The sequence below is a fragment of the Palaemon carinicauda genome, chromosome 4 (assembly GCF_036898095.1).
Source record: "Palaemon carinicauda isolate YSFRI2023 chromosome 4, ASM3689809v2, whole genome shotgun sequence".
In the NCBI taxonomy this organism is placed as follows: domain Eukaryota; kingdom Metazoa; phylum Arthropoda; class Malacostraca; order Decapoda; family Palaemonidae; genus Palaemon; species Palaemon carinicauda.
In genome coordinates, this window is record NC_090728.1 from 75632935 (window position 1) to 75658241 (window position 25307).

Below are 25307 nucleotides of genomic sequence, written 5' to 3' on the forward strand. Positions count from 1 at the left end.
TAATAGCTTAAATGCATTATTTTTTTCAGAGAAAAAACACAGGGCCCCTTCAATAATTAAATCATAGTAGGGGATCTCTGATTTTATGAACCCATCTAAAACAAATGACTAAGTCTGGAAATCCTATCCAAACCAACTGTGAATTCCATTTAGGTTTCATCCCCCCCTGAATACAGCTCTCCATTCTTTTAAAGTATTGTTTTACCATAAAATACCTTATGAATGTTAATCTTCATTTTATAAAAGTTTATTTACCCTTAACATGCCTTCTAAAAAAAGTTTACCCACTCTAAAATACAATCAACGTGCAGTTCTTAATTCTATTCATTATTTCCCCATCATAGTGTGCCTTCAGAATGCAGGTCTTTTGTCTGTATCCAAGAACCTTTCCCATGATTCCCTCTTTTATTGGAATGCATACAGTATATATTCAATGAACTATGTATATCTCCCTGAGAAGAATTGTTTTCCCATATTGGTTTATTGTTAATTTAGATTACTATTCTAACATCAAGTTGTTTTCCCTCAACTCCAATAGAATTACTATTTGTATTACTATTGTCTGCAATGAATGACAGGTTAATCTTCACTCTTAAAATGCTGTTTTCAGTTTTATTAAAATGTTTATCATCACAGCCTCATAGACATTTACTATCTTGAGTCTAGATATCCAGTAACAAACATCCAGTGTGCACCTCAGTTATTTTATCTGCAATGATTGAAACGAATTGCAAAAAATATCAACAATCAAGGAAAAAGACGTTTAACAATTCATTACACTTTGTTACCTAAACAGTTATTTTTTAAATATACAAGATTAGTCCTCCTCTTGAACATCCTCATCACTATCTTTATTGTCACTATCTTCCATTGGTTCTGTAGTTTTCATTTCATCCACAGCTGAAAACACTGCATTCTCTGACACTGCTGATCCATCTTCAAGAGACTGCTTTTTAAATCTCCTTAGCTTAAAATTTGTTAAATAACGAAGCTGTCCATTCCAAGCCTTGAAGATTTTCAGTAACTCAGGATTTAGTAAATCTATGGTTTCTGTAGAATCAAGTAAAAACATTAGCTATAATATTGTAAAAATATCTTACATAATAAATTGCACATAGTTAACCTAACAGCAGACTGCCTTACATTTTTTTGACAAATCACAAACTGGATTTTTATAATAAAAAAATTATTCAGATCTAAAAAGTCATGATCACTAAAATACTGTGTAGCATATTGAGCCAATTTTATTTTAGTTAGCTAAATCACCCCCTGGAGTACTGTATAGCACCAAGGACAATAGCCCTTGGTGTAGCACTGCCATCTGTAATTTGTAGGAGTATATTGTATTCTGGCATTGTAGCTTTTAATAGAGCAGTTCTCAACTGGCATCTCGTGTGTGCAGTCATCCCTCCTCCCATTCAAAAACCTACATGGTGTCAGAAGTGGAAGCAACAGCAAGCTACAAAGGATGTCTTGAAACTACCAAGGAGTTGGACTTGCATAGTGGAAATATTGCTGAAAGCTGGCAAAAAAAGTGGAAGCAGCAATTCCAGATTTATTTTGATGCCTGTGAGCTTGTCAACAAAACCAAATATATGGCAGGCCCTGAAGCTGTGGAAATTTCAAAGACTTTTATATGGTTAGATGGAGAGAATAAAACAGACAAAAAGTTTGACAGCCAGAGAAGAATGTAGTGTATGAAAAATATCAATTTTGGACACAATACCCAAAATGTGGCAAAACCATTGACACATGGGTGACTGAGCTCAGATAAATTTTGAGGTGTCAAATCACTGAAGAGGATGCCATACTACGGGACAAAGTGGTTTATGGCGTGAGAGACAACAGAATGAGGGAAATACTTCTTCGCAAACCAAGGCTGACACAAGCTTGAGCATTGGAATTTTGTAGAGCCGCGAAAGCCAGCAGGGAACAGGCAAGTGCCATGATAGCCAACCTGCACGTGGGGACGTCAGAAACTCACATGGATCCTCTTCGCAGGATCTCTAAGCAGCGTAGACGACATGGACACTGATAACAGTACATCTGCTTGTGATGATACCATGGGGAAGGTCACGACCGTGGAAAATGCCTAGCATATGAAAAATGCTGCAAGACATGTAGAAATCACAACCATTTTGACATAATCTGCGAAAAATGTAGAATATCTCATCGACCTTTCATCGCTGGAAAACCAAGCAAGCCCCAAATCAGCAATTCAGTCAAAATTTGGAAAATTTCAGAAGTCCAAATTTGTTAATCAGATTGGCGAACATTATAATGATAGTGACGATGACAGTCTCTTAATGTTACACATTCCCAATTGATGCCAATGGATTATTCATCGTTGCACTTGGCAGTGTCAACAATGATAAATGGCAAGACTGGTTAGATGTTAATGGAATAAAATGTGTTTACGATTGATACAGAAGTAGATGTCAATGTGCTTCCCAAGGCTGTATTTATGAAAATTGGTTTGTTTCATGACAATAGGCCTATGAGACAGCCTTTGAGAGCATTTGGAGAGGCAGATATTGTAACTCTACGAACTATTCAATTACAGACTTTGTCCTCACATGCAAGTCTCCCTGATAACCACATATGTCATAGAAACTTCAGGAAAGAATGGCTGTGAACAGTTCAAGCTTGTGCAATGTATTATGTCAATTGGCAAAAACTTTATTCCTTTGGTTGAACACTTGATTATTGAATATGCTGATGTTTTTACAGCACTAGGTAGGTACCACCAGCCATAAAAGATCACCGTGAACCTGGAAGTGCACCCTGTGATTCAGCCCTGTTGTAAGGGGCTGTTCAGTAAACAATCTCAGCTTAAAGATGGTATGATTACCAATGTAGACAGACCAACAGATTGGGTCCATAATTCAGTTATTACAGAAAAAAAAAAAAGATTGGTTCTGTGAGAATTTACCACAACTGAAAACCTTTGAATCTGGCATTCAAACGTGAAATACACACAATTCCAACCACTGATGATGTTAAGCTAGGGTGAATAGAAAAACAGTGTTCACAGCGGTAGACACAAAGGACGTCAACGAGCAAGTTTGTATAGATGACGATTCCTCTCATCTGTGCACTTTCCACACACCATGGGGTAGGGAATCTTTTTTAAAAATGCTCTTTGGAATAAGTTCTTCAAGAGTAGTTATGGAGAAGAGAAATGAGGCTACCTTTGGTGACATTCATGGTGTCTCTGTGATGGCTGATGATCTATTTGTTGCAGGCAAAGATGTCCAGGGGCATGATCAGATCCTCCAAAGAGTGATGTGGAGTGCATACCCCAGAAAGAGGAGAGAGGTTCAACCAGAACAAGCTTCAATTCAAGCTCTCCAAGTCTCCTACATGGACAAGGTGGTGTCATCGGAGACTTACGCCCATATCCGAAGAAGATTGACGTAATCTTCAACATGCCAGAGCCGACAAGTAAGCCTGCATTACAAAGACTGTTGGGTATGATTCTATATTTATTGCAATTTATTCCAAATGAGTCTACAATCACTGCCCCATTATGTTCATTGCTTAAAATAGATTTTCATTGTCACTGGAACCATAAACATAAGAAAGCTATGAGAGTTATTAAAGATGCTACTGCAAAGCCTACGATGCTCAAGTTTTTCGATGTCAATAAACCTGTGGTGGTTCAAGCAGATTAATCACAATCAAGCATAGGCTGTATTCTACATGATTCACATTCGATTGCTTATGTCTCTAGAGCATTGACAACTGCAGAATGTAATTACTCACAGATTGCAAAGGAATTATTAGCTATTTCGTTTGCATGTCATAAATTTCATCAAAACATTTATGGCGGCAGAGACGCCGAAGTTTCATCCAGATCATCGTCCATTAGTTTATCTTCAAGATGCCCCCGGGAAAGGCTGCATCTCAACTGTACCAAACATTGTTACAGTTGCATAAGTGCAGACTACGAGTGTGCTACATACCTGGTCGTCTAATGTATATTGCTGACGCATTATCCTGAGCGTACATCCGAAGTGATTCACTTGAAGGAGATGTCGACAATGTCGAGATTACAGCGAATGCAATATATTCCCTCCCTATGACTTCACGGAAGCATGAGGAATTCAAAGATGCATTCGCCAAGGATTCAACGATGCGAAAACTAAGCAAAGTAATCTTTGATGGCTTTCGCAAATCACGAAAAGCTGAATCTATTGACATTCAGTCATATTGGAACAATTGTGATGAACTGCAGTCAGCATATGGTTTACTGTTCTCTGGTGAAAGATTGATTGTACCTACTTCGTTAAGATCAGAAATGTTAGCTCTGATACATGAAAGCCATCTGGGGACAGACAATGTAAACTGAGGGCCCGCAAAGTGTTATATTAGCTAACGATGCTAGATAACATAGAGTATTGTCAACAACTGTGAAAATTGTCTCTTGGAAACAGTAAAAAAAAAGAGGCGATGATTCCCGATCAAACCAATATACCATGGTAAAGGTTAGCTACAACTGTCCTGACTTGAATCTAGGGATTACCTTGTGGTCTCTGATTATTAATCTAAATACCACGAAAGTGCATTACTTCAAAGAAAAACAGCATCGTGTGTGATTGACCGCTATACAGCTTTATCAGAGTATAGGAATACACCTGTCTGGAATATTTTTATCACTTGCACAAATGCTGATGAGTTGTCATCTTAAAGATATCCCAACTACAGCAGCTCTTCTGAACCCCAAGCCAATCAATGAGAGACCCAAGTTGCAGTATCTTCCAGTGAGGAAAGGAAACAAGGAAAAATAGAATATTTTAAGAAAAGTAACATTAAAATAAATATTTCCTATATAAACTATAAAAACTTTAATAAAACAAGAGGAAGGGAAATTAGATAGAATAGTGTGCCCGAGTGCACCCTAAAGCAAGAGTACTCAAATCCAAGACAGTGGAAGGCCATGGTACAGAGGCTATGGCACTACCCAAGACTAGAGAACAATGGTTTGATTTTGGAGTGTCCTTCTCCTAGAAGAGCTGTTTACCATAGCCAAAGAGTCTCTTCTACCCTTAAAAAGAGTTAAGTGGCCACTGACCATTACAGTACAGTAGTTAACCCCTTGAGAGAAGAAAAATTGTTTAGTAATCTCAGAGTTGCCAGGTGTATGAGGACAGAGGAGAATATGTAAAGAATAGGCCAGATTATTCGATGTATGTGTAGGCAAAGGGAAAATGAACTATAACCAGAGAGAAGGATCCGATGTATACATATGGTCCAAGACTGTGTCCTTGCCTTCCTGAGTGATAGGCCTCACGAAGGCTAGGACTTGCCAAAAGGCGTATTCCGATTCTCTACACTCTTGCTCGGAATGGAATTTATGACTCGCTAACCTAAGGAGATAGTCGTTATCAGAATCAATGTCGTCATCCAACCCCAAGCTCTCATCCATAGGAACCTGGGGTGGGTCGAGATTGTCAACAGAAAGAACATCTCTGAAAGTTCCTGCAACTGAGGAAGATCTAGCTATCTCTTGCATGAGAGCTGCCCGTGCCCCTGAGTTAGTTATCGTCTTGGCGTCCTTAGACTCTCTATGGGATGGCAAATACCTCTTGCAGGAGGTTCCTCATCCTATGGAGGTGGTGTGGAGACAGATTGTAACTTAAGCGGTACTATATCAATAGGCGAAAGCCTAAAATTGGGCACGAGCGAGATCTCATGAGAAGAGCTTATGCCCCTGCTCGAACGAGGGTGTTGTAAATCCGCGCGAGGCGAGATCTGCTTCGACATCCTTCTCCTCTGCTTCGTTGTCATGACTGGGGCTAGTTCCAGGTAGTAGGTTGGCCAGGGCACCACCCACCCGTTGAGATACTACCGCTAGAGAGTTATGGGGTCTTTAGACTGGCCAGACAGTACTACATTGGATCCTCCTCTCTGGTTAAGGTTCATTTTCCCTTTGCCTACATACACACTGAATAGTCTGGCATATTCTTTACATATTCTCCTCTATCCTCATACACCTGACAACACAGATTACCAAACAATTCTTCATCACCCAAGGGGTTGTCGCACTGTAATTGTTCAGTGCCACTTTCCTCTTGGTAAGGGTAGAAGAGACTCTTTAGCTATGGTAAGCAGCTCTTCTAGGAGAAGGACACTCCAAAATCAAACCACTGTTCTCTAGTCTTGGGTAGTGCCATAGCCTCTGTACCATGGCCTTTCACTGTCTTGGGTTAGAGTTCTCTTGCTTGAGGGAACACTCGAGCACACTCTCCTATCTTATTTCTCTTCCTTTTGTTTTGTTAAAGTTTTTATAGTTTATATAGGAGATATTTATTGTTGTTACTCTTCTTAGAATATTTTATTTTCCTTTTTTCCTTTCCTCACTGAGCTATTTTCCCTGTTGGAGCCCCAGGGCTTATAGCATACTGCTTTTCCAACTAGGGTTGTAGCTTAGTAAGTAATAATAATAATAATAAAGAGTACTCGATCCTGGTAAATCCCTAAGTACTCTTTGCGGCTCCTTGAGGTCTTCCGATGGGAGAGAAGATCATAGGGTGCTGGAGCTCTGCTGGAAGCGGATCTCCTCCACGGATCAGTTGGGAAAGCAGAAGAAAAGGAAAACGACTTATCCATTGGGCTCCTGGGTATAGAGGCCATTGTTGACCTGCCTGAATGGTTGTTGCGCCAGCTGGTTTGTGCCTACCATCGTTTGCTTGACAGCTTTCATCAGGTTGTCGAACCACAATGGGTGCTCTCCTACAGTCAACAGGTCCTGGGTGTCCTTGGGGAGACGTGGAGGTGGAGAAAACTTTCTCTAAGAACGCTGCCTCAGAACCTGAAAATGAGGTGGAGATGGAAAGGGTACAGGCATCCGAAGGTCTTCCCGAGAGACCTTCCTTGTGACGATCCAGGGAGATAGGTACGCTAGCATACTTGTTAGGTGGCTCCCCGAAGTCTTCTGGAAATGGAATGTGCTGTCTGGTTCTAGCTGGTGTTGTCAAAGGTTTATCCACTGAAACTTGCCTTTCTGCTGCTCCATAGGGGAGCTGGGTTATCTTTGTTTGCGGGAGCGCGTGAATGATTTGTGGAAGAACAATGAGTAATAGTTGGTGATCGGCAAGGAAGAGAGAGGTGACGATCTGGCAATCGGTAAGCAAAAGAGAGGCGACGAGCAGGTGAAGGACGCTCTCGCAAGTGGCGAGCAGGAGATCATCGCACTGGTGATCGCCGAGTAATATCTAGGCTAAAGACGAGATGAGGAGGGGTGCACTGGAAATCGCTGAGCAGGAGAGCATCGTCTGGTGGGAATTGTCTAGGAGGACGATATGGCAAATGGCACATTGGAAGATCTGGCACTGACGTATAAGCTGAAAGAGAACTATCATGAGGAGACGCGTGATTGCGTGAAGAACAGCGAGATTACCAGCATCCAGCCAGAGAAAGGCGATTATCAGCAGCAAGAGAACGATGGTTAGCAGAGCGTTGAACATGCTCCTGCGAGCGATGATCCCGAGCTGAAGAGTGACAATCCCGAGAACACCCATGATCACGAGCAGGAGAACAACAAGATCGTTGATCTCATAAACTGGAGCACTGCCTGATGGAGGGCGAACGTAGAGGACTACAGTCCCTGGAGGACAAAGAGATCCGAGGATGGAGGGAGATCTTGTCGTTAGGTCGTCGTTGATGAGTAAGCAAGTGGGCACGCTGGTCAAGAGGGTGCACAGGACTGACCGGAGCAGAAGGCTAGAGATGGGCCTCTCACACAGCCAGAGCATCTAGAGGAGACAGAACTTAAACTTTGGAGAAAGCAGGAGAAGGACACCTCCGGGCCCCCAGCTGAAATAGTTCCAAGAGCACCTCCTTGGAAAGAGGCCCAGCCTCACTCAGTGACAGCTAAGCCTACAGCACAACTAAAAGGGAGAAGGATTCGCCCGAGGATGGGGATGAAGTTCCTTCTTTAGGGGAAGCAACAGCATCCCAGAAACCAAAAGGTTGCTATAAAGTTAGCTGGTATACAAAGGATTATCTCCCTGATAATCAACATGCAAAGGTCATCTATAACAGAATAGCTAAGGATAGTAAGCTATAAAGGGATAGTAGGAGATACATACATGTGTATCCCCGTGAGCAAATGCTGTTACCTCCCCTCGGTATTAACTATATGGAGATTCCTCTATCAAGTAACTCTGAGTAGAAGGGCTCTTACCCCTAGGGGTAGAGAAGTACAAATTCACTATCCCTTTATATTGTTAATACTGTGGGGTCAGGATGACTGATTCTCAATCAGAATATTGAAGAAATATTATTCTTTCAATATAGGAGCGGTACCAGCAGAATGCTCGCACAAGGGTACCCACGGTATGTTTAGAAATTACTACTGTATAATGGTACTGTAGTTTTCTATTTGCAGAAAGTCTATATTGCAAATTACTGGCTACTGTACAATCATGTATTGTAGTTCAGAATCAGAAAATAAAGACATATATTTGTCTATCCCACTCAGCCTATTTGCCGTAGCATTCCTTACAATATTAAATTATAGAGTTTCCTGATCAGGGAGACTCAAGGATAAAGGCTCTACCCTTTAAGGGTTAGGAGTGTATCACCACTGCCTTGAGCTATTTAATATTGTAGGGTAATCCAAATACTGATTTTTAATCAGGATATTGAAGAAATTATATTCATTCAATATGGAATTGGGTTCAGCAAATGCCTGTGTATGGATATCCAAGATATATTGGAAATAACTACTAGTATAAAATATATAGTAGTTTTCTATCTGCAGTATATTCTATACTGTAGATATACTGGCAACCTGTATAACATATACTATAGTTCAGCCGGCATGTTCCCGGCATAGCTAGGTCTTGCCAGCAAATCTAGTATGCTAGCTAGAGAGAGAGAGAGATAGCATGGAGTAAAGGCTACTCCTTTACTGTGTATGTATACAGTAATGAAGGATGTAAAAGTATAATTTTACTGCCTTTCTCCAGAAAGAAGGTTCTAATGGAAGGGGAGAATGTACCATTCAGGCTTCCATCCAGCTACAGTACTATTGCTGGCAAGGTGCCGCCAACACACTGCCGGCAGTATCAGTACAGTCGGTGTGCTGCCATCTAAGTCAGCACTTATCTGCGCCGGCCTGGCCGGCAACAGAACCTGTGGATAGCAGTCCAAGGGAGAACTGAAGAACCTTGGGGACAGAAAGGGACTTCCCACTCACAGCCATCATGGCTGCCGGCAGCTGCCAGTTGCTGGCAGCCATCTTAGCTGCCGACAGTCATCAGCTACCGGCAGTGACCATAGGTGCCGACAGATGATGTGGCTGCCATCAGTATGCACTGCCACCAGCCATGGTTACTGACATTCAACATGGCTGCCGACAGTTGTCATGGCTAGAGAGGGAGTCTGGCCGGCACCGGCAACCTACCAGCAATGGTAAGGTTGCAAGATGCCGGCCCAATGAAAGACAATGGCTAGGCCATCAAAAGTGGACAGAGGGGTAGGGAACAGGGTCCTGTATAGCGTGTGAAAGGAACTGGCAAAATTGTCAGTCCTACCACCTCTCAAAAGAAACTCTGTTTCAGTATCGGCAGAATTCTAGGTGACAGGAGAGTCTCAGTTCTCCACCCTATAGATTGCCGATACAGTTAAGGGGATGGCGGCATTGCCGCCTCCTCTCAACAAGGGAGAAAACAGAGTTCCAGTGCCGCGTCATCCTAGGCAAAAGAAGAATATCACCCTTCAGCCTAGGGGACTGCGGCACAGGACTAGTCTTCTAGTCGCAAGGAGAAGATGGTATCCTACCTCAACTTCAAGTGCGGCTAGGGAGGGCTAGCCTCCAATGCCGGTAGGGGAATGATGGTATCCTACAACCCATTCGTCCTGCCGACAGGTCGCCGACATAAGACTAAATACTCTTGAGATTCTGGCTAAATCCCAAAACCTGCTGGTATACCACAACCAGCGGTTTAAGGGAAAAGACAGAAAAACCCTAGGCTAGTCATGTCTGAATAAAATTCATGGCACGGCCACTAGGGTTGTAGCCTGAAGCTACACTCAGAGGGAAAAGAGATTACCCTTAAATCTCCATGGAGACGTGTAATGTTTCATATAATTCTAGGAGGTATCAGTCTCCACTTGAATTGAAAAAACAATACACGAGGGTAACCGGGGAAATGTCTGAACATATAATAAAACGCCTAGGTTAGGTTACCTAGGCTAGACGAGATCTCGGTTACCTAAATCACCGAAACTCTAACTATACGATCGACATGGAAAAGGAAAATTATGCACATTATTAAAATCTTTACGAGTATAATTGCCTAAATAGCTAAATAATTAAAATAATTAAGTAAATCTTTTTAAAACTGGAATTCATTCTGCTAACTAAATAACACATGCCTAACGAACGACGGCGCCCATGGCGCCTCCAGTAATAGGCCTAGCTCTTAGGCACAATAAATTACTCTAATTTCATTGTGAAACAGGAGCTAAAATATACTCATAGTAAAGACCCAATACTCAACTTTCCAGAGGCGGAAGAAGATGGAGAAAGCATAATCATAATCCTGTAAAACGATCGAAAAGTTACATCCACGGGGAATACCACTGAGCGAAATCGCTACAGAACAAGGAATGTCCGCCATCGTGGAAATGGCGCTGTTGTCATACTCAATAGTAGTACGAGAATGGGGGTAACCTTGATACGGCTCCCCTTCTATTCTGCCACACCTCCTCGAAGCGTAAACACTATTAGGGGTGCAGATTGCTATGTGGCGTGTCAAGAACACGTCCTCTGATATTATACGATATCCTTGAGAGAAAATTTAAGGATATTTGCGCCAGGAGTTAGAATTCTGGATACCTAAAGGTAAAATTCTCTGGGAATATCACTGTAGAACATATATCCCTTAGGAAGCTACCTTAAGGAACTTCCATCAGGATGACATGGCTTGAGCCCAAAAAATCTTATAGGGTGCATATGGATGTGGTAGGACTATTTCCTACTGGTATAATACAACATAAGTATATATATGTATGCATTTACTCATTACACTCATACTTATGCAATGTTGGATAAATCAGCAAAATTTATTAGCCCAGGCGCTGTCCTCTTTCACAACTAGGTTTGGTTGCCCCAGAATTTTGATAAGTGATAATGGTCTCGAGTTTATAAATAAGGTGGTGAAATCGGTCAAGGACTTGGTGAAAATTGAACACTTTTAAGTGACTGCACATAGGCCTCCAGCTAACGGCTAAGTGGAATCACATAATAGGAAGGTGGTGTGAATTTCATGTTACTTAGTGGCTGATGATCCCTATCATTGGCACTCCATGCTTCCTACGGCTGAGCTAGCTTTGAACACGTCCTTCTTTTTAGTGTATGGACAAGATCCTGTGTAACCATATACGGCACTCATTAATTCGCAACAGTTACCAAATTATTCAACTGAGCAATACCGTATCTGTTTACTAAATCTTTTAAGGAGAGTAATGAACACCACTGAAAGGTTTCTGCAAAGAGCTTAGGAAAAACACAGCTCAAAGTATGAGTCGGTTCAAAACCGCACCGGTAAAAATATTTGTGGCCAATCGTGTGTATTTGAAACGATTACAACCTAGGAAACACAAACTAGAGCCAGCGTATTTGGGTCCATATTGAGTAAAGATGGTTAAATCTAACACGGTAGTGATACAAAGCATTATTAATGGCGTCATGTCTGAATATCATCAGGAACATATGCATGTGGTTCCTGAAGAGGTAGTTTTCAAAAGTGGCAATCAAAGTGTACCTCTTTATCCCTGCATACGCAACATTCCTGGAGTTGATGAGTAGGATTTTTTATTTTTTTTGCTGCTGTTGTTGTTTGAACAGACCTCATTTCTTCATTTGACGTGTTCTAAATACACTTGATGATAACAATGTGTTTTTGTGTTGGTGCTTAATGTATAAGTAAATTGTTGTGATAATTTTGCTGAGTGTAACAATACGTATGACATACTGTACTGCTGAGAGAACCTAAAAACAAACAGAGAGAGGTTAAATAGGTCAGGTGTGATCCGTCAGGCGGACGCTGTATTATCTATGTAATATATGATTCCTGGTTTCTGGGGCCTTGGCGGTTCCGAAAGGGCACTTGACTACGGGATTAAAGTTTAGCCTCGAGGAAAGGCAGTGTTAGAGAGGGTGTAGAAGAGAATACCTTATACTTAGAGTTATAAGAGAAGGGCGGGAAGCTGAATGATTTTCTCGGGAAAACGGCTAGTTACTTATGCAAGTGTACTAGTGATTTTAAAGATGGCAAAACGGTGGTGGTGAGTTGTGTTGCAAAATTGTGCCGACACCTGGACAAGTAAAATTAAGGGATGAAGGAATGTCTATTCCTGCCCCTATCCCGCCCAAAAGGCCCGTATTCCCCACAACCTGAGGGAGGATACTGATGAGGTTGTGTAATACTGATATTGATATGATCTTTTTTCACTTTGGGTAGTCTGTATTTTAGTTTCAGAGGTCATAAGAAGAAAGGAGTGAAATGATTTTGAATTATATTGTGTACAGTACATTTTTACATGGAATATTTCATTGTTTCTTTTTGTGGAAGATGTCTGCAATTTTTTTGGATGATTTCTATGTATATATTTTATGTTGCTTTTCTGTCTAGTACATGCCATGCCCTATTCCAGGTCGGAGTGCCCTCCATATATCATAGACTAGAGAGGGCGAGTGCGCACCTCCTCCCGGAGTGAAGAGCTGGGGGGGGGGGGGAGTAATGTCTTAATTCTTGCATGAAACATATGAAGAGGTATGTGTTTTGTACAGTGAGATTAATGACCTTTTTAAGAGTACTATGACTGTCATAAAATGAAGGGCGCGATCACCGAACTCCGTTATAGGTGACGGGTGCCAAGTCTCATATGTGAGGTGTGGAAAGCCTATTGGTGACAGTATATTTCCATCACAGTGGAGAATTCCCCAAAATCTAGCAATGCAGCATATTGACAGAGCAACATTGCATTTACTTACCGAGGGTTAAGCAGTACCTCTCGAGCGATCATAAGCACTAGTAGGTACTCGTCAGAAGAGTATAGGGCTGTGTAAAGTGTATTCACAAACCTTTTTGTAATAAAGTGAAAAAACCCATGTTCCGAAGTCTCATTATCCATTGGGATGGGAGACATACATACATACATACTGTATATATATATATATATATATATATATATATATATATATATATATATATATATATATATATATATATATATACTGTATATATATATATATATATATATATATATATATATATATATATATATATATATATATATATATATATATATATATATATATATATATATATATATATATATATATATATATATATATATATATATATATATATATATATATATATACATATATATATATATATATTTATATATATATATATATATTATATATATATATTATATATATATATATTATATATATATATATTATATATATATATATTATAATTGATGAAAATGCTAAGAAAACAAATAAGGGTTATGGATGAACCTCAGATTTTCAGTAAATACAGGTTTCTCGAGTTAAGTTGGTTTGGGATTTACGTTGGTTGTCAAAAATAATATATGGGGAAATAAAAATAAAATTTTGAGTCATTTTGTTTGATTTTCCGTCTGTCTGCCACAAATATTGAAGTCATAATATTACTGGAATAGGGTTAAAAGCAAATAAAACATATTACTTTACAATCAAAAAGAATTAAAGTATACAAAGTCATATTAAAATACTTACAATTACACTAAAAGTTCACATAATTAACAAAAATCCTAGCTAATGAACTATGGAAACTTTTGTGACTGTTTTTATATTAGTTAGTGGTCTTTAAGAGCTAAACAGTGGAATTTTGGATGGTAGTTCAAATATCTACCATTTAGATCATTAACAGCACAAAATCCAATTATTGTACAATAAATATGAATAAACGTATATAAAATCATATGAAAATACATTTTTGCATACTATTTTTTTCTAATTTCAAAAACATTTTAACAATAAACAAATACTTTTTTTATTTTTGGTTGTGATCAGCCAGTCACAAGACTAACAAGAATACTGTATGCGCTATGTAATTTTGTTAATTCATTCAATATAAATTACGAATGGAAATAACAGCACCAATTTGTTATAGAATATCAGTTTTCATACATTTCTTTATAGCTATTATTATTAGTCATATGAATATGTTCTCTCTCTCTCTCTCTCTCTCTTCTCTCTCTCTCTCTCTCTCTCTCTCTCTCTCTCTCTCTCTCTCTCTCTCTCTCTCCAATTTGTTATAGAATATCATAGTTTTCATACATTTCTTTATAGCAATTATTATAAGTCATATGAATATGTTCTCTCTCTCTCTCTCTCTCTCTCTCTCTCTCTCTCTCTCTCTCTCTCTCTCTCTCTCTCTAATTTGTTATAGAATATCATAGTTTTCATACATTTCTTTATAGCTATCATTATTAGTCATATGAATATATTCTCTCTCTCTCTCTCTCTCTCTCTCTCTCTCTCTCTCTCTCTCTCTCTCTCTCTCTCTCTCTCTCTTACTTCACACACATAGAAAAGATTTAACAGAAAAATCTTTGTTTCTTTAGAAAATGTTCGCTAAATTTTACAGACAAAATATACTTTTACATACATACGTATACCAAGGCACTTCCCCCAATTTTGGGGGCTAGCCGACATCAACAAGGAAACTAAACAAAAAAGGGGACCTCTACTCTCTACGTTCCTCCAGCCTAACAAGGGACACAACCGAGTTCAGCTGGTACTGCTAGGGTGCCACAGCCCACCCTCCCACATTATCCACCACAGATGAAGCTTCATAATGCTGAATCCCCTACTGCTGCTACCTCCGCGGTCATCTAAGGCATCGGAGGCAGCAGCAGGGCCTACCGGAACTGCGTCACAATCGCTCGCCATTCATTCCTATTTCTAGCACGCTCTCTTGCCTCTCTCATATCTATCCTCCTATCACCCAGAGCTTTCTTCACTCCATCCATCCACCCAAACCTTGGCCTTCCTCTTGTACTTCTCCCATCAACTCTTGCATTCATCACCTTCTTTAGCAGACAGCCATTTTCCATTCTCACAACATGGCCAAACCACCTCAACACATTCATATCCACTCTAGCTGCTAACTCATTTCTTACACCCGTTCTCACTCTCACCAGTTTGTTCCTAACCCTATCTACTGTGCGTAGTAGGTTGGCCAGGGCACCAGCCGCCCGTTGAGATACTACCGCTAGAGAGTTAGGGGGTCCTTTGACTGGCCAGACAGTACCATATTGGATCCTTCTCTCTGGTTACGGTTCTTTCCCTTTGCTTACACAGACACCGAATAGTCTGACCTATTCTTTACAGATTCTCCTCTGTCCTCATACACCTGACAACACTGAGATTACTAAACAATTCTTCTTCACCCAAGGGGTTAACTACGGCAATGTAATTGTTCAGTGGCTACTTTCCTCTTGGTAAGGGTAGAAGAGACTCTTTAGCTATGGGAAGCAGCTCTTCTAGGAGAAGGACACTCCAAAATCAAACCATTGTTCTCTAGTCTTGGGTAGTGCTATAGCCTCTGTACCATGGCCTTCCACTGTCTTGGGTTAGAGTTCTCTTGCTTGAGGGTACACTCAGGCACACTGTTCTATCTAGTTTCTCTTTCTCTTGTGTTGTTGAAGTTTTTATTGTTTATATAGGAAATATTTATTTTAATGTTGTTACTATTCTTAAAATATTTTATTTTTCCTTGTTTCCTTTCCTCACTGAGCTATTTTCCCTGTTGGGGCCCCTGGGCTTATAGCATCCTGCTTTTCCAACTAGGGTTGTAGCTTAGCATGTAATAATAATAATAATAATAATACACCAGCCATACTCCTTAGACACTTCATCTCAAACACATTCAATTTCTGTCTCTCCGTCACTTTCATTCCCCACAACTCCGATCCATACATCACTGTTGGTACAATCACTTTCTCATATAGAACTCTTTTTACATTCATGCCCAACCCTCTATTTTTTACTACTCCCTTAACTGCCCCCAACACTTTGCAACCTTCATTCACTCTGACATACATCTGCTTCCACTCCACCATTTGCTGCAACAACAGACCCCAAGTACTTAAACTGATCCACTTCCTCAAGTAACTCTCCATTCAACATGACATTCAACCTTGCACCACCTTCCCTTCTCGTACATCTCATAACCTTACTCTTACCCACATTAACTCTCAACTTCCTTCTCTCACACACTCTTCCAAATTCTGTCACTAATCGGCCAAGCTTCTCTTCTGTGTCTGCAACCAGTAAAGTATCATCCGCAAAAAACAACTGATTTACCTCCCATTCATGGTCATTCTCGTCTACCAGTTTTAATCCTCGTCCAAGCACTCGAGCATTCACCTCTCTCACCACTCCATCAACATACAAGTTAAACAACCACGATGACATCACACATCCCTGTCTCAGCCCCACTCTCACCGGAAACCAATCACTCACTTCATTTCCTATCCTAACACATGCTTTACTACCTTTGTAGAAACTTTTCACTGCTTGCAACAACTTTCCACCAACTCCATATAACCTCATCACATTCCACATTGCTTCCCTATCAACTCTATCATACGCTTTCTCCAGATCCATAAACGCAACATACACCTCCTTACCTTTTGCTAAACATTTCTCGCATATCTGCCTTACTGTAAAAATCTGATTCATACAACCCCTACCTCTTCTAAAACCACCCTGTATTTCTAAGATTGCATTCTCTGTTTTACCCTTGATCCTATTAATCATTACACTACCATACACTTTACCAACTACGCTTAACAAACTCATACCTCTTGAATTACAACACTCATGCACATCTCCCTTACCCTTATATAGTGGTACAATACATGCACAAACCCAATCTACTGGTACCATTGACAACACAAAACACACATTAAACAATCTCACTAACCATCCAAGTACAGTCACACCCCCTTCCTTCAACATCTCAGCTCTCACACCATCCATACCAGACGCTTTTCCTACTCTCGTTTCATCTAGTGCTCTCCTCACTTCATCTATCGTAATCTCTCTCTCATTCTCATCTCCCATCACTGGCACCTCAACACCTGCAACAGCAATTATATCTGCCTCCGTATTATCCTCAACATTCAGTAAACTTTCAAAATATTCCGCCCATCTTTTCCTTGCCTCCTCTCCTTTTAACAACCTCCCATTTCCATCTTTCACTGTCTCTTCAATTCTTGAGCCAGCCTTCCTTACTCACTTCACTTCTTTCCAAAACTTCTTATTCTCTTCATATGAATGACCCAATCCCTGACCCCACCTCAGGTCAGCTGCCCTCTTTGCCTCACGTACCTTGCGCTTTACTTCCACATTTTTCTCTTTATATTTTTCATACTTCTCTACGCTATTACTCTGCAGCCATTCTTTAAAAGCCCTCTTTTTCTCTTCCACTTTTACCTTCACACCACCATTCACTGCCCTTCCTCATGCTGCCTCCAACAACCTTCTTGCCACACACATCACTTGCAATCCCAACAAAATTTTCTTTTACTAACTTCCACTCCTCCTCTAAATTGCCAGTTTCTCTTACTTTCACTTTTTCATATGTCATTTTCAACCTTTCCTGATATTTACTTTTTACCCCCGGTTTTTTTAGCTCTTCAACCCTCACTAGCTCCCTTTTACATTCACTTACTCTATTCCCCCACTCTTTTGCTACAACTAATTTTCCTTCCACCAAAAAATGATCAGGCATACCATTAGCCATACCCCTAAACACGTGCACGTCTTTCAATCTTCCAAACATTCTTTTAGTTATCAACACATAATCCATTAATGCCCTTTCTACTACTCTTTCATTTGCCACTCTTACCCATGTATACTTATTTTTATCTTTCTTTTTGAAAAAGCTATTACTTATCACCATCTCTTGCTCAACACACATATCCACCAGTCTCTCCCCACTCTCATTTTTACCTGGTACGCCATACTTCCCAATGACACCTTCTACCTCTCCAGCGCCCACTCTAGCATTTAAATCACCCATGACAACTACATAATTCCTTCTACCCCAGTCCTTCTACACACCTAGTTAATTCATTCCAGAACTCATTCCGCTCTTCTTCACTTTTCTCACTGCCTGGCCCATACGCACTGACAAACGCCCAACATTCCCTATCCAACCTAACCCTTACCCACATTAACCTAGATGATATCTCCTTCCATTCCACTACTTTACCTGTCATCCATTCACTCAGCAATAAAGCCACACCCTCTCTCGCTCTTCCCCTTTCAATCCCAGACACTCTACCAGACATTTCACCAAACATCACATCACCCTTTCCTTTTATCTTCGTCTCACACAAGACCAATACATCCATCCTTCTATTCCTAAACATACTTCCAATTTCACATCTTTTACTCTCTATCGTACTACATCCACGCACATTCATACACCCCAAAACTAGAGTGCGGGAAGCAGTCACTCTCCCCCCAGCTCCATCTCTTTGTTGCTGTCTCACAGGATGTAGATACAGGAGAGGGGGTTCCCAGCCCCCTCGTCCCGTCCCTTTTAGTCGCCTCTTACGACACGCAGGGATAACGTTGGCGCTATTCTAATTTTTATATGCCCCCGCTTAAATGTATCATTGATTGTAGGCTGGGATTACAACACGTCATTCAATTTCGTCAGCTGATCTGTAGCTTTAGCTGATAGCATAATGTGTCTGCACTGAAATATGTCTAAAATAATCCTGGTTTTCGATGTTATCTGAAATCCGTTAAATCATTTTTGTATGCTTTTCTATTATCAATTCAAGATGTATTTCAACAACACTAATTGCTGATTGTTTTTATTTTGGCTTTGTTGTCAGCTGTTTTCAAGGTCATGACGGTATCACAATTATGCTCACATATAGTTAAAAGAGTATTGTTGATATGATTTTCCTCCCTATCATGTAATCCTTGATAAAAAGAAAAGCACATTTCAACACTCTCTCGATCAATTTCCTTTTAAAATGGGTATTGAACAACAGATGAATCAGCTGTTGACGCTGGCAACACACAGCCATCTACGTACGTGATGTAAACAAGGTATTGAATGTAAATATTGGTAAGTGCAACAACTATCACAAAATAATTCTAATACTTAATTTGTTATTTAACCTTCAAAATCTTTCTATTTCATACTATCTTAGAGTAAACCATATTCACAAATGAAGAGTCTGCGAAGTACTTATATTTCCTCTGTTATATAATTAGAGAGATTTAAAGTTTTGTTGATGATTCATATTTCCTCTGTTATATAATTAGAGAGATTTAAAGTTTTGTTGATGATTCACTTATAGAGATTCATTAATTCATTTTAAAGGAGATTTCTGCTCATGTTTCTGTGAAAATTAAGTTAGCAAATAAATCCTCTTTACAATGTAAAATTTGTCTAATTTCCCGACCCCCATCATTTATTATTTAATTGCCACAAGCTAGTGAAAAATTGGTGGCCTTATGGTAGGATGAAGAGAAATAAGTATAATATTGAGCAAAAGACCGAGTGCAGCAGCTACCAAAAATTGACTTTAGACGTGAACAATAATGAAATAAGAAAAAAAAAAATGAGAGGAAAACGAACACACACGAGAAGCAAGAAGCCAAGACGGGTGGCGTAAACCAGTCACCTACGGAGGACCAGCAGGGAAGAGACCTTAGCGCCCTTCTGCCAAGACGGGTGGGCCGGTACAGCCAACGACGCCCAAGGGACGAACCATTTGTGAGGAAACACACTAGTCCCCAAGAGCAATACACGGCAATGTTCCTGTGGGAAACGAAGACTGTACGCCCACAACTGATGATATGTTCAGTTTACCATCGCAGGAGTAACAACATCGAAACTCGCCATTCGAGATGGCGGACCAGGACCCTTCTATGGGGCCCTAGCAGCCAATTGTCAGGAGCAGTTGAGTGCTCGTAAATGGAGGAATTTGTCATTGGATCAACAGCTGCGGGCGCTCTGCCACACACAGCGGGCCGAAAAAAGCCAAGGACCCTCCTGAATATTGGAAGAAGTCTCACAGAGCAACTGTAGGACGAAGGACCCAAGGCGACCCATAGCAATCAAGGCACACATAAGTTAAATAACATGGTATAAAATCCGTAGTTTCTAAGTTTAACAAATCTGTTGTAAGATTTTGTAAAAGTGTGTAGAATAACGAAGTTGTAATTCCATTTTGTTTATGTAATGTTAAAGTAAAATGAAGAACACTAGTTTTGACTGAAGAAAGTAACGAGTCGAGTAAAATATTTTGTGTTAAAGCTTTGAGTAAAGATTGATTTTTCTTTTCTTAAAAGAACAAAATAGTACTGATTTTGTTGCTCTGTGGATAACTAAGAAATTGTTCTTTATGCTGTGTAAACTGTGAATTTTCACTGCATGGATTCTTTAGTTTAAAGTAATTTGTTCTTGTTAGTTAGGACCTTTGTTGCCAAACGTGTTAGATGTGATTTTTGGAAAAGAAGTTTGGTCACCCGTTCAAACAATTTTGCATTAACAAGGATAACAGTTGGTTGATTCGAAAGAAGAAATGTCTGAGTCATAACTGGAATCTAAGAAGATTGTAACTTAGTTTATGAAGTTCTTATGATGTCCTCTTTAAGCATCTACTTAGTAAAATTCAGGAGAAAGTAATGTAATTTAGGTACATTGATAATTTGGGAAATTCATGTCGCAATATTTGTTCTAACGTCACACACCATATAGTCGATGATTAGTAGCCTACTTAATTCATTATGAGATGTTTTAAAAAGACAGTGGTAAACCAGTGTTGCAAGTCTTTGAGATTATCCTAATTAATGAAGGTGAGTTTATTAACGTAATAGTCAAAGTAATTTCAGTTGCCAACAGTTGTTAAGTAATTAGTAATTTGTCACGTGAACAATTTAAAGACCTTGCATTTAACTTCTTTTAGTTACAGTGTCAGAAGTGATTTGTTTTATAGTACTTCGGTATGAGTCATGACGCCGAGCATTGTTAAAAATTATTTTGAGAAAGTAATGTCAAATGAGTTAAATGGGAGCATGAATGAATTTTAAATTTAAAGGGTACCAGATTAGAGTCAGTTGAAATGAAAGAGGTGAATGATGAGTCTGGTGGAGGGGGATTTGTCACAGTATAGAGGGTTTAAAGTAAATTATTCGTGAGAATTTAGACAAATGCCAAACAGCCGTTAACTGGGTTAGTTTAAGTCGCAGGAAGTAAGGCGGCGGATGCCGACCTATGATCTCATCTCCACGTTCCTGGGTAGTGTGCAAATCATTTTATCCCGATTTCCTGTCACTGTTAGATATCTGCTGACCCAAGCACATGTGTACTGAATCTGTTTCCATGTCAACAGGTACACTGGGGAGAGGGGACGTAAAGGAGGCAAGAACCGGCTAGATGCGGTTACAGCACCTGCCACCGCTATCCAGAGGCAAGACAAGCTCTCAGACCACCCAGCAATGTGCAGGCCATAAGAACAGCTGGGAAGACAAGGGTAATTAGTTGAATTCAAGCTCAGGTCAAGCTCAAGTCATGAGTGGGCAACCTTTAGTAGCCCCATCTGCCGTGGTAGGCTTATCTCAGGCATGGCTGCGTTGATACACAACAAGATGCCCAATATTATATGTCTTTGTAAAGTAGTTTAACCGTTTCCCCTCTAAGTCCGTTCTCCCCAAGTGTGTCTGTAATTTACAAGTGATTCATTGTTTTCTACAAATTATGAGCATTCTACTGTAAACTGTTCCAGTGATTTAAAAAGTCAGCGAGAGACTTATATTTCCTCTGTTATGTAATAAGAGAGATTTAGAGTTCTGTTGTGATTTACTTAAGAGATTAATTTATTCACTGTGAAGAAGATTTCTGCTCATGTTTCTGTGCAAATGAACTTAGACAATAAATTTCCTTCACAATGTAAAAGTCGTCTAATTTCCCGCCTCCCATTAATTATTATTTAATTGCCACAAACTAGTGACACTGTAAACATGCTAAATTGTAAACATCTACAATTACAGCACAAGTATGGCTATACATTTATTTGAAAAATCAGATTACCTTTTTTTTAGTGCTACATTAAAAACAAAAATTTATTTGTATGTAAGCTTAAATAAATTCTTATTAACTATATACTATTCAAACTGTATTTAGAGATAAAATACAGAAGTAAGTATGGTTATTTGTGGTTCAGGCTAGTGAAAAGTTAATTCAATTTGTCGTTTTTCAACTTAAGTCGCCTCTCCTGGAACCAATTACTGACGTAAGGTGAGGTATACCTGTACACGTACTTAGAACAGACACTACGTGTTTGCCAGGGACATGAGACCAAAATTAAAAGAAGAATAAGCATGGGATGGAGAGCTTTAGGTAAACAAAATGAGATCATGAAAATAAAATGCCACTTTTTCTTAAAAGGGATTACCCTTCAGCGGCTAGAGGGGAAAGGTCAAGATCGACCATACTGAGGTAGCTGCGCGCTACTGCTGTGCCACAATTTTCAGCACTTCTCAAGGATCCCACAACTGACGCAAAACATCAAGAGAGGTAGACTCTCCAGGGGTGGAAGGCTTCGCTGTTTCGCTAATGGAGGCAGCAGGGTCTGCCAACCCTGAAAGTTGTCTGGGGGTCCAATGCTCATTGCTCTTGTCCGATTGCCCTTCAGAGGAAGAAAATGGGAAAAGGAGGGTGTGAATGTAGGAGGCGTAGGACTTCTCCATCCTTGAGGATAAACCCGAGGGCAAAAAATCGCTTTTAGACTTCTTCTTCCACCACATAACATACTACTCATCACACTCAGCGCGAGGAGAAGCCTCCATGCAGGAGTATCATCTGCACAAAGGGCAATGTTGGTGATGATCTTTCTCTATGACTGACATAAACGTGTTGGGCTGATACGTCAGGGCAAATCCACATGATCGCAGTCCCAAAATCCAAATGCACCTGTAAAGTGAGAGGAATTTTTAAAATTTCAAAGCCAGTTCAAAAAGAATTAATCCGGAAGAGAGAGATGAGATGCCTACATTCGACCATAGTCAAAGCAAAGGCGGAGGAACTAACCCCACTAACTAGCGAAGGGCTGTTGACACCTTACGTAAAAGTTTTATGGCTAAATCCCAGCTAGAGCTGAAACATATATCCATAATAAAGAACAAGGGTTTGTATTTTTGTATTAGAACAACTGAAAATTCTGTGGAGAAAAAGCACTCAGTGAGCAATAAAACTTACCAAATCCTGCTCCCTTGAATAGATTTGTTTCAGTCTCATAAGTTATATTTATTCGATCTTTACGACTGGCATGCTGATTAGAATTTCTTCCACCAATGCTCTGTTTCAAGGATATCTGCTCGAGCTCTTCCAAATTACGATCTATATACCTGGAAATTAAGATGATGGCTACAGTAATATTCATATATTTCACAACCTTTCATATGTACTTTTAAGCTAAGAAGATATTTACATGATAACTTGTTGGTCATGGCTTGGATGGAAATACTGGCTGAGATTAACTAATTTATTTACACAGAAAACTGACATATAGCCACTCCTCGTGAGTGGAAAGGTGGAAGGAAACATTTACATCTAAAAATGTACACAATTACAATCAAGGTATGTTTCTGCACACCTGGTATATACTTTGGATATATCTTTTTTATAGGAACCAAACTATCTGATTTATCTGAATTGAAAGTTTAAAATATGATTTTATGTGGAAAACCTCCATCAGTAAAGTGTTGAGGGCTGTGTATGGGGCTATTTTCAGCCTTAATAGGATGCACGGTAAATCTTTTTCCATCTTTGATCCTGACATTTGGTAGCGAGTGCTGCTTAAAGGGACCGATGGAAATACTTGACCATGCCATTAGCTTCTGGGTAATATGTTGTCGTTTAGTTTAAATTTGTCCCGAGGTTTGGGGTGAGGGAACTCCAAAGGACTGACGTGTATTGACTGGCTATGTATTGGTGAACTCCATGTTTGGTGACTCAATTTTGTGCAGCTTTCCACCATCTGTTGTTTGACAGATGTTGCCTCCGGCCATCTGGTATTTCAATCGATGATGGGGAAAAGAGATCTTATATCCCTCAGAGGGGTGTAGGGGTCTCACAATGCCAATGTAAATATGAGCATGGTAGAGAAGGCATTTGCAAGCTGATTTCTAAATGTCAATATATTACCCTCCAAATTTATAGCTCTGTTAGGCAGTAGGCAGTGGAGCAGCCTGAAGGGTGTGATAGGTTATGCATCAGGTTGAAAGTCTTCCTCCTAAAACTCATGGGAGATAGGATCAAGGACATCCAGTACTTGTTTTGCAGGTAATGGTTGTCTCTCCTTCATCTATGATAAAATCGTTTCATGAAAGGGCAGAACTTTCCTGCCGGAGGCACTGTAGGTCTTTGTTGTTTTTTTTTTTTTTTTGGTTTGCTGCTATCTCAGGGTATGACAGCCCTTCAGATACTTGTATCACTGATAAATTGCCACTGTTGGTGTACGTGTCTGAAATGCCAAATGCTACAGTAGGCTGCCAGCTCTTTGTTAAAGGGGGGAGTATTACTGTTCTGCTTGAGATAAATTCTTACTGAAAAATGCTACCATTTGCCAGCCATCATCAGTATCCTGCTCAAGAACTCCATCCATAACTGTGCTACTTTGCATCTATGGTCAGTGTAAAAATGGATTTTGACATAGGAAAAATCTATTTTTAGGTAAGATAGCCATGTCGTCTTAATGGAAGTTCCTTAATGGCAGCTTTCTACTTGGGATATTTCTAAGAGTGATACACCAGAGAATTTTATCATAGAGGTATCACAGAGTTCTAACCTCCAGAGCGAGTATCCTGAGAGATATCGTGTATAAATCAGGGACATTTTAATAACAAGCCATGGTTATCCTTCCCCAAATAGATTTAACCTTGTCTCAATGGATAAGGGATAGGGTAGGATATGTGGGTGAGAGTCTCGTTACAACCCCTGACCTCAATGTGCTACAACTAACACATTTCCTTTTGAACCATTCCAGGAGCAGCATCGTATGATGTGAGGTGCCACACTGAAAATTGGAAGGGGATGAAAAGTAACAGGCGGGCCATCAGGACAACATGGTTATCTCACCCAAAAATAGATTTTTCCTAAGTCAAAATTAATTTTTTGGGCTCGAGCAATGCCGTCCTGATGGAAGTGTACCAGAGAATTATTATACTCAGTTTTGGCCAGGATTGATTGATTGTG

The 25307-nt window shown here is 39.9% G+C and overlaps 1 protein-coding gene across 2 annotated transcripts in view; it reads right to left on the reverse strand.

The window, feature by feature from the left end:
- Positions 1-598: 598 nt before the first annotated feature.
- The window catches only part of LOC137640017 (translation machinery-associated protein 16), a 166278-nt gene continuing 141569 nt past the window's right edge, over positions 599-25307 (reverse strand). For both annotated transcript variants that reach the window (XM_068372376.1, XM_068372377.1), the window contains 2 exons: positions 23310-23458; positions 599-1050 (listed from right to left, as the gene is read on the reverse strand). In XM_068372376.1, the coding sequence (XP_068228477.1) occupies positions 818-1050; positions 23310-23458 (382 nt within the window). In that variant the 3' untranslated portion in view covers positions 599-817. The remainder of the gene's footprint in view (positions 1051-23309; positions 23459-25307) is intronic.